At 36.0% G+C, this 11,028-nt stretch overlaps 1 protein-coding gene across 1 annotated transcript; it reads left to right on the top strand.

The window, feature by feature from the left end:
- LOC109830514 (zinc finger protein VAR3, chloroplastic) lies at window positions 7-7,354 on the top strand. Its single transcript, XM_020397787.1, has 7 exons — window positions 7-214; window positions 2,935-3,052; window positions 3,312-3,673; window positions 4,768-4,884; window positions 4,983-5,081; window positions 6,443-6,708; window positions 6,874-7,354. The coding sequence occupies exons 1-6, from the start codon at window positions 66-68 to the stop codon at window positions 6,687-6,689; spliced, it is 1,092 nt and encodes a 363-aa protein (XP_020253376.1). The 5' UTR covers window positions 7-65; the 3' UTR covers window positions 6,690-6,708; window positions 6,874-7,354.

Genomic DNA, 11,028 nt, shown 5'->3' on the forward strand with positions numbered 1-11,028 from the left:
ACGATGATGCTGTGTCCACTGCTGTTGCTCATCCGTGGCCGGAGTGGGATCAGTTTGTTGATAAGATGAGGAACAAAGGGTACTTTGCGAAAACTATGGAGGAGTCCTCGGATGCGGCTTCGCCCTCGTCGTCTTACTCTGCTGCTGCTATGGATCTCAACAGAGTCAAGAATGCATGTCTTTCGTTCGCGCGAGAGCGTTATGATATTATCAAGTTCGGTTTTTTTTAGCTCATACTTTCAATTTTAGTTCTTGAGCAATCAGTCGTCTAAATTTAGGTGTTTATTATAGTGTCAGGCAATTGGTTATCACCAAATTGCAGTTTTTTTGTTCAAGTTTGGTTTTTTGCTTAAGAGTATAGCCTTCATGTCTGTATCTTAGAATCGCAGGGAGATCAGGGTGGAGTGTGGTGTTCTTATTTGAATATAGTAATTGCTGATGTTCGGGATGATTCATGAATTTGTGTACAGTTTGTTTGCTCAATATAACTATTGATTTATAACGCACAAATTCGCAAACAATGAACTATACGCAAATGGAAACCTATAACTACGACAGGCGACAGCGATTTACAGCTGTGGCCTGATGTGCAAATATAATGGAAGTCAATGGTAAAAAATGACTACTGGGTTCCATTATATAATTTATATTTGTACATCAGGCTAACATTGTAAATTGTTGTCGTAGTTCTAGGTTTCAATTTCTGTGTAGTTCATTGTTTGTGGGTTCGACTGTTTATCGATAGTCGGCAAACCAATTTTCACACCTTGGATAGTTTATAGATTGGCTGCTGAACTGCAGAATAGTAACTTAGAAACTTGCCTTGTAGCTGATTGACTGCATTTTGCCTCACTAGTCAGGTCCTTTTTTATCACCATAGAGTCAAAACTAGGTGTGGGAATATGCGCTAAGTGATATTATGCGAAATGATTGGTTCATTGGGAGTTAGAGATTATTCCAATAAAGGATAAAATGAGAGAACCAATTGAGATGGTTTGGCTAGCGCAATAAAAACAACTAAATATACTAATTTGGAGAAATGATAAGAACTATAACTAATGGAGCAAAGGAGGATTAGAGATAGTGATTAAGAAGAATAGTCATTAATTTAATGACGAGATACCTCAAATAGAATTGAGTGTGGAAAAGTAGGATTCATGTAGATGAGCTAAAATTTGGATAGAGGCTTTATTGTTGCTATTGTTAGGGTTTAGCTTCTCTTTTTAAGGCTAGGTCTCAGAATCTACATGCACTCCGTTTGCATGTAGTTATTAAGAAATGGATTTTTCATCATATCCTGTAGAATTTGATTTGGATCCTATTCACAGCAATTACATACACGGAGACACCCTTTATCTTCGTGGTTGAATGTGCTCTTTACTTGTCTCCTTCTTGTGCTGCTCATACTGGGTGATGAGGACCAAACCATCTGGGAGGAGATGATGCTGACTGCCATTAAAAGCTACTATATTTCCAAAATCTTGAAAAATCTACGGCAACATTCATGCACCCAAATCTTAAGTAGTAATAGACCTAAATATAAGGAGGGATACCTGAAGTTCTGGCTATAAAGGCAGTGAGGCGCATCACAATAAATAATTTAGACTTACATGGGACATGTGCACTAGATGTGAGACTCTTCATATTATCCATATCATTTCCACAGAATAACGGGATATAAATTCTGTTCACATGCACCATTATAAGGACAAAATGACTAGGTTGATTTGGTAAAAGTTGCTTTTTGTCTGTGCTTATAACCTGCTCTCATTATGTGCTTTCTAGATGTTTAAATTACTCCCGATCAGTACTTAGCAAGGTGTACGTCATGGTGCTGAAATATCATGCTTTAGTATATTTTACATCCAGGATGTCAGTTTATTCATGATTGCAACTTTTATGCATGAGAATAAGAAGACATACACACGCACATGCATATGTGTATATGCATGAGAATAAGAAGGCATACACTGGCACATGCACATGTGTATACACACACAAGTAAATGTAGGTAATTGATCTCGTATTTGTAGGAATAATAGACTCAATTTAGCAGCATTTGTTTATCTATCTCATGAGGTTGATTAGTTTTTTTTAGAAAAAAAAGAGAGATACAAATTTGGATCTTTCTGTGAGTAATATAAAAGTATTCTCTATATTCTTTATACTCCTTTCTGTGATTTAAATGTAATGATAATATTTTACTTTTTCGATTGGATGAGAAATAGCCAAGTTGTAGGGCATGGAAGCGAAGTGTCATCTCATGTTCGGTTGAGTAACATTGCGAAATTCGGAAAACTAGAGTGCCTTATAACAATGATATTTTTGGTACAATTATACTTTAACATATGATGTGGGGCTTAGGCATAAAAACATGTCTTGTTTAATCACTTATGTCCTGACAAAAACTGTATTTTACTAACCTTGGGACCTTTAATATCCCTTGATGTACAAGTCATAGATTTTAAAATATCTTTTTTGCCTTTTTGCATATTATAATTACTTCTCCAATTTAAATTCTAAACCTCCAAGAATCTATCTTGCAGTGATTAGATTTTTGGATAGTGCTTGCCCATAGGTGAAAGCACCAAACATTGAATTCCCAAAATTTCTGTACGCTGTGTTTTCCATTTTATATTTCATTGTCTTGCTGTGGATGTGTACTGTCTGTGTCCCTTATTTTTTGGGTTGAGTTTTCAGCAGCATATGATGAATTTTATGTTTAGTCATTTTCTTTAAAATGAGTTTTAGGAACCATAAGTTTTTTACTTGGAATCCATCATTTGAATCTAGTGAACCAGTTGTGCTACTATATTCTTTCCAGCTAATTCTTTCAAAAGCTCAATATTGTGATATGTAACTACTTCAGAAACTTGTATACTGACACCAGCTAAAACATTCTGAACATTAACCCTTATTCTTCTTATGACACAGATCTTTGCCTAAAGAAGATATTCAAACCGTTGTCGAGTGTGGGTGTCCAAATCTATTCCGGAAAGCTGTTAATTCAGCAAAAAGATTGAGAGCATTTCTCAGACTTGATGAAGGAGATGTAAGTACCAAATTCATCTCACAGTATAATCTTTGATAGTCCATGGCAAATTAGCAACTGAATTAGAGGACTTCTTACTGTTGATGCTACTCAGAGCTATGCTTAATGACATCTAAGATGTGATGCTGGAGGAAATGAAAATTGTGTTATATTTTAACTTTGTTGGTGAAAGGTTTACTTTTCTCTAATTGATGCATAACTGTGTACAACCCGATAAAGGTGCACAATCACACAACTAATTAGAAATCTTATGGTTCAGGTATGTGGTGCTTGCAATCTACGTGGATCTTGTGATAGAGCATATACAATTGAGAAAGATGGTGATAAAGCTCGTACTGTGGATATCATGCGTATTTTAATGACTTATGCGGTTGATCCAGCTCTTCATTCAGGGGGAACAAATCCCTCTATGACAGAACATGTTCAGGAGTCTGCTCGGAAGCTGCTCACTGAGCTGATTAAACTAAGTGATACAACCATTGATCCAGCCCTTCCAAAAAGTGAAGTGCTATCTAAAAAGAAAGAATCTTCTGAGAAATCTCGAGAGGTCATTACTAAGAGCAAACATTCAGAACATTCAAACAATGTTGAAATGAAGAGAGGAGACTGGATGTGCTCTAAGTAAGTTTTACATAATGACATTACCTTAAGATTTTCATCCATGCTTTTCAATGCCTTCTTTAGTTACATACAACAAACTAGAGGAATAATAAGTTGTGTATGTTGAGTTTGTGTGCTACTGTATAGTGAGGTCTATTAAGTGCTCAATTTCTTAAATTCTATTAATGGGTGCCATGGCTATGCCTAACCGTGGTATAATATTTGACGTGTCTATAAAATTTTTAGTATGGCAGCAACAGGACATGTTTATTTTATATATCATCTACAGACAGAGACAAGTGCATATAGGCTGTTAATCATATGTCGTAGTATTTGAAATTTAAAAAAATCTCCTTGTTACTTGTGCGATACTCTCATGCACCTCCTTTGGTGGCCATGTTTTAGTAAATGACAACAAAAGCTAAGCAAAAGTAAATGATTTTGCAACTGCATATTTAAAATCAAGTTACTTCAATTGTTAAATACAGGAACACTTGTATGTAATTAACACATCTGGATTTGTCATGTAAAATTCATCTGACGTAATTGTAGTTTTCTATATCCAAGTTAGCCGCTTCCAATTATCTGAAAATCTACTGTCAGGTACCTCTTCTTAAGATAATGAATCGATAGAATTCAACATAAATAATCCAGAGATCCTCAGATTTGAGAGAATAAGAGGCCACAAGTTGCTATCGTAAAGTTTTCTCATGTTGGACTCAAGTTGGCTTAATACTTGTATCTGTATGTTATTAGAATTTTATGGGAATGCCGTATTTATGGCTGTATGCCCTTGTCATTGCAGCATAGGAACTCCTATACTATTCTCTAAATTGCAGCATAGGAACTCCTATACTATTCTCTAAAAAATGTCACTTGATTGCTTGTGTATTACATGTATAGGTGTAATGCTTCTTTACTATTCTTTATAAAGAATATTTCTTTGCACATTGCAAGAGAATTTTCTGTGGTCATTTTCAATTTATTTCAATAAGTGGAACATAAAAAGTTCTGTACTCAACTTTTAAGTGCTCCATTGAACAAAATCTAGAAACTACATTAGAAGGTGACATGATTTAACATTGTAGTACTTTTATCACCCTTGTCTGCTGCAGCTGCAATTTCCTGAACTTTGCTCGAAACATACGCTGTCTGGAGTGCAAAGCAGATGGACCGAAGAGAGTGGAGCCCACAACATTAGAAATGAAGTTAGGGGATTGGACCTGCCCCAAGTAACTTTTCTTTCATGATATCAATTTCATTTTCCGAGCAAAAATTATTGTCATCGTGAAGGAGACTAATACTGTAAGTTGTTTGTGTATCTTAACAGGTGTGAGTTTATGAACTTTGCTCGCAACAAAAAGTGTCACCGCTGCCAAGAATTCAGACCAAAAAGAGAACTTAATCCTGGAGAATGGGAATGCCCAAAGTGAGCCTTCTGCTATCTTATCTTTGTGGTCTATCAATCTTTTGCATTGTTGGTGAAGTGTAAATTTCACAAAATCTTCCTGAACTTTGGGGTATTTTGCACAAGGGCTGCGTTTGGTAGGTTGCAACTGGATTATTTTGTCTAGCTGCAAGTGTTTGTTTCATTGCCATTAGATGTTGCAATTGCAACTAGTTGCAAATGCGCCTTCGCTTTCAACTTCTGACTCACACAATTTTGAGCGAAAATCACCCTTGCAACCTAGTTGCAACCAACCCAAATTTATGGGGAAAAAATTCTCGGCATTATCATTTAAAATTGCAAAAAGTTAAGAACTTCATTAAAGATCTAAAATAATTCTATAATAAATATTTTTAAATATTAAAAAATGTCAAAAATGACTTTTTTTGAAAATTCATTTCATAGAAAATTTTTATTTTTGCATAAAATATAAATTTTTCTCAAAATATTTTGAAAATTTCTTTTGTAATAATTAGTTCAAAAAATACTTATTTTCTCATAATACTATTTTTTAAATAAATATTATTTTTCCAAAACCCAATTTATCCAAAAATTCTATCATTTTTGGGGAAATATTACTGTACCAAAAGAACTTTTTCTTAGTTTTATTTTTTTTAAATGTTGTTTTAGAAAAGATAAAGTAAAAAACATTATTTTTTAAGAATGAATATTTTAAATATACAAACCTTGCTGATAACTGTTTTTAAAATTTGAAAAGTACAAAAATAAGTTGCATTTAAAAAGCTACAAGTAGTATCAAACAACTACAAGTTGTATAATTTAAAAATTAAACCAAACAATTGCAACTGCAGTTGCATGCAAGCGTAGTTTAGTTGCAACGTCTTAATTGCATGCATGTGATGGTTGCACTATAACTATAGCTGCAATCTGCCGAACGCACCCAAAATCCTCTCATACATTATAAATCATATAAAACCCCCTGAACTTGTCTTCCTTAAGTATCATGGCTGAAGACATTTTAAGTTGTTAATATACTTCGCATGTGACATATTTTGAACAATTTTGCCTTTCCTGTGAGAATTTTTCCAGTCAGAGTAGATAGATAATAACAAGGGCAGTTTACAGTTTTTAATTTTCCATACATCATTTATGACAATATCCAAAACTTCAGGGTTTTGTTTTGAAAGTGTAGGGGGGTTTATCTGATCTATAAAGTTACAGGGTTTTGTTTTTGAAAGTTTAGGCGGAGAGTTGTGTCTGATTTATTTGAAGTTTAGGGATTCTTTTTGTTCCAATGCCCCAAAATTTGGGGTTTTGTGAAATTTGCCCAAAAATTGAAGGGGAAAAAACTTAACCTTATACAACTGTGATTTTTCTGTTAGATGCGATTTCGTGAATTTCAGAAGAAACACAATTTGCAAAAAATGCAACTGTGAGCGCCCTGCTTATAATGAGGCTGGTGGATTCGATGATCATGTATGGAAAAACCCCAGAACTGCCAAAATCGATAAAGTTTTGAAGTTTAGAGACAATAAGAATGATCTTGATTTCGATGATGATGAAATCGATGCTATGTTACCGGATTATGGAGAGAAAAGAGTTGTCACAGGCAAGACGGCTCGGAGGTAATATCACAGCTGAGAGGAAGGTATTTTGCTGTTATATGCTGTATCATGATTGAAATATTATATAACATTTTGTTCTGTTTTCATGATTCTTTGTTTATTTACGTGGAGTCTTTATTCTAAAAGAGCAAATAGTATCCTATTAAGAAGTTTTGTACCCTTGTTTCTGATGGTTTTTCTTCCTATAGTCGCGGTCAGATGCGTTTGCACGAGGATTAGCCGCACGTATAAGCTTTGGAATATTGAGATAGCTGATGTAAAGATTCTAGCAATTTGTGTTTATCGATTGAAAGAAACCGATCTAAATGCTGCAGTGAAAGCGAAACTTTTTGCTATGTACTAATTTGTTTCATGCTGAAGCTCAATGATTATATTGAATATCATCGAAGCGGCTATTTGAGAAAAAGTGGGGAATATATGCACCTTGTCGTGTGCGATCGATGTAGTTATTATCTACAGATAGATAAACTACTTCCTTGCTGAGAATGGTTTCGTGGATCTTGTGGCCAAATGAGTTCTTTCTGCTCTCAAGGAGCTCTCTCTTTTCTGTACAGAGACTGTATCGTAAGCGCACGAGAGCTTTTTCTTTACTTTCTTCATTTTTCATGTAGTTTTTTCTGTGAAAACCATTTCATAAGTAATTGCAAGGAAATTAGATTAAAAAAACAATCTTTGCAGCCATATTAGAAGGGTGCTGCTACAGAACCCAAAATAGGGGACCCGGGGGGCATGTAAGGTGTCCCCCTGAATGTATGATGTACTGTTCATGAATAGTGCATCATGCATTGGTGGGGTACACCTCAAATGTTCCCTCTTTGAGTCCTCTATTCGGGCTCACATGTTTCACCTTTGGGTCCTCTATTCGTGTCCCTGAGGCGTTTTTGATATCAGAATTCTTTGTACTGATGTGAGTTTCTGAAGGAGATGAGGGTGTCAACCATTCTAGTTGACTGAAGCTGGCTTCCGAGGGAAGATTTCTGGAAGCTTACTATTTTATGGTGTTAAGTGCAGCAATAAATAATATATCTACACTACTACATTAAATTCCTAGTAGGGGTTTTTGAAATATATACCCCTCAAATTTTTAATGTTCACAAAAATGCCCTTAAATCTTGCTACTTACAAAATTGCCTCCGGTTCTCTCATATTGAAATTTCCCCTCTACCTCTTTCACTTACGAATTATAGCAAATCGATTGAAATTTTTTAGAAATTTTGTAATTGCATTGTTTAAAAAGCAACATTCTTAAGTTGGAACAGTAAAAAGACTCAGTATGCTAGTTTTAAAGGCAGTCACAAATAGCAAGATTTAAAGGACAATTATGCAAATAGTAAAGATTTGAGGGGTATATATGCACAAACCCTTTTAAAAATTGTGCCTCGCTTTTTAGGGGCTGTTTGGTTCGTTTCCATAAAATAAAGGAAATGGAATCCAAGGCAAATAACCTTTTCCTAAAATTTTTTTGGATCATCCAGGAATCCATAACTTGTGTTTGTTATGGAGTTACAAAGTGAATATTAAGAAAGCATATCCAAAACCCATGATTGGTTCACCACCAAAGAAAAGGAAAACACCTCAAAAAAAGCTTTCCATAAAAGCTGTTGTGTTTGGTTCAAAGCCCAAGAATAGGAAAGAGGCCAATTGACAGTGTTTACACATACCTGTGGTGAAGTTACCGCAGACTTATTAACATTTCATCACTCAAAGCCACTGCAACGGCTAGTTACGAAATTACTCAGTGACCGTTTTCAACAAACACAAGAGTAAACGGCTAGTAAGGGATGCAACAGCTCAAGAATAAAGTTCACTTGGGGGCCTATATAATGAGCCACCACCAGCTTAAAAAGTCAACAAATAACATCACTTGCATGCTGCAACATCTCAGCCAGGTAAGAAATTTCCAGTCTTCTTATTTTTTTCAGAATCGTAGCACCAAAGCCACTGCAGGTTTTATGGAGCGGCAATGGGACAGCAAAGTAGAGGGTGCCCCATATGAAGTTAGGTGCAAATGCAAACTTCCAACACCCATGAAGCTATGCGCAAATGGAAAAAAAATAGAGGGAGACATTATTGGGGTTGCGCTAAGTTCCCAAATAAGGAATGCAACTTCTTTCAGTGGGCCGACAAAGCGGGCGAGTGCAGCAGAAATAGAAATCATGTATCACAAAGTGAGGACATTGATGAAGATAAAAGGGCAATGAAAATCAAAAAGCTGAAGAGGGAATTGAAAACTGCAGAGCATCAACTAATCATTTGGAAAATGATTGTATTGTTCTTAGTTATAATCTGTGTACTCATCTGTAGCTTTGAAAATATGTCATGTAGTTGCAAAGTGTAATGTGCTATGAAATGAAGTTCACGCATTAGTTAACCAAACAGCTGAGAACTGCAACAACTCAGCTGGGAATTTTAGCTAAGCAAAGTTAACCAAACAGCTGAGAACTGAAGCAAATCAGAGTGAAGAAGAGCTGGAAATAGTAGCTGGAAACAGACTCAACAAATAACATGTTCACTTCCTCATTGCCTATTGAAATAACAACTCAGCACAAACTTCAACTCTGAGAACTGAAGCAGGGAAAACAACTCTGCAAATCACAGCTAAGTAATACTGGAACAAATAAAAACAAAATCCAAACTAACTTATGTACATAGTTATAACTTGTACATAAAAAAACTCTAAACCCAGATAAATAGTGATGCAAAGCTGAAAACTGAGTGCAAAGGAAACACTCAGCAAACCTGTATGCATGGAGCAACTACAACAACTGAGCTGGGATTTTTAGCTAAGCAAAGTTAACCAAACAGCTGAGAACTGAAGCAAGAAAAAAACCCAGCAAAGCAGAAACACAAGAGTTACAGCTTAAAAAGTCAAATAAATGGAAGATAGCAATGGCATACAAGGCTCAGATTACAGCTATATTATCCGTATACGATGCCTCGCCTACATATTGTAATTGCATTGAGGATTGCCTACACATAACAGTTGCCTCACCTAAAAATCACATTAGCAATCTAGATTGCAATCTCATCATGGTAAGCCTTATCCAGACCAATACAATTACTCAGTATAGGCTGCATCAACAAATAAATTCAGCAATCCTCATTGAAATCATCGGGGGCAAATCCATTTTCACGAATAATCTTCTCTAAGAACAGTTTCTGTGCATTTTTCGACTTGATAATGAACCGCCTAGATTCTGTTTCATTGTCATATAGAAAATCCAGCACCTTATCAAGTATTGTCTCAGAGAAATCAGCCGCATGTTCATGTAAAGCCTTGGACATGCGATCAGTCCAATGTAAAATATGTTGGTTTTGGATTGAGTGGGACATGGATTCGATGAGTTCACGCATTAGTGAATCATCCTCTCTACCCTTGCCACCCTTCTTTTTTGAATGAGGTTTGGCATTGGATGTAGAAGTTACCCCGTTAGCCGACTTCACCTTTTGAGAGTGAGGGTCAAGCCTTTCAACACTTGGTGTCTTAGCCCCAAATTGTGACTTGGAGGTCTCAATATCATCATCTTCACAAAGATTGATCGGATCCTCAAAAAGTGGATTAGGCCGATTATTACCAAGTTTCTTACTCACATCTTTGGCATAATTTCCCCTTGCTTGGTCATCACCAACAATCGTGCACAAATCATCGTAGTGCATTAGAGGCGTGTTCAAGTACTCCTTCAACTTTGAGCTATTGCACTTATTATCCTGTGGAATAACAAGATTTAATAAAAAATTGCTCGCTACATAAAAATGTACGCAAATAATGAACCATAAATAAAGCCAGTACCAATCGATACCTTTGTCCACATATCAAATGAATCTGGATCCATTGTCACTATTTTTGATGCCGGATCAAATCCAACACCGCTCATGTTCATCACAGTTCGCATATCAAAAAACTTACTCTTCAAGCTCTTCATATGGTTCATCACATTCTCCTTTGTGAATTCAGTTCCACATTGCTTGTTAACTTCATCTGCGGCCACTTTGTATGCATGCATTTTAAAATTTTTATCAACCTTCAGGCCATCTCTTGCCAATTGAGCAAGAACAGGGATTAGAACATCATCATGCCTGGCAGTCCAATACATGTTATGCACACCCCTAGTGTTGGGAGCCTTGTCTATAATTGTTGACGCCAATCTTCTTTTAGCAGCTACTTTCTTCTTTTTTCGGGATGGCGATATTGCCTCGCCACCAACTTCATTAACCATCTTTGTCGCATGACTCTCTCCAGATTGACAATTACTGTTATGTGGGCTAGGGGTTGCATGGAATGTATGGTGGCTAGTAAGCATGTTCATGTAAGATGTAGGTTGCTGAGTCATATATGCAAAATT

The sequence above is a fragment of the Asparagus officinalis genome, chromosome 2 (assembly GCF_001876935.1).
Source record: "Asparagus officinalis chromosome 2, Aspof.V1, whole genome shotgun sequence".
NCBI classification, from domain to species: domain Eukaryota; kingdom Viridiplantae; phylum Streptophyta; class Magnoliopsida; order Asparagales; family Asparagaceae; genus Asparagus; species Asparagus officinalis.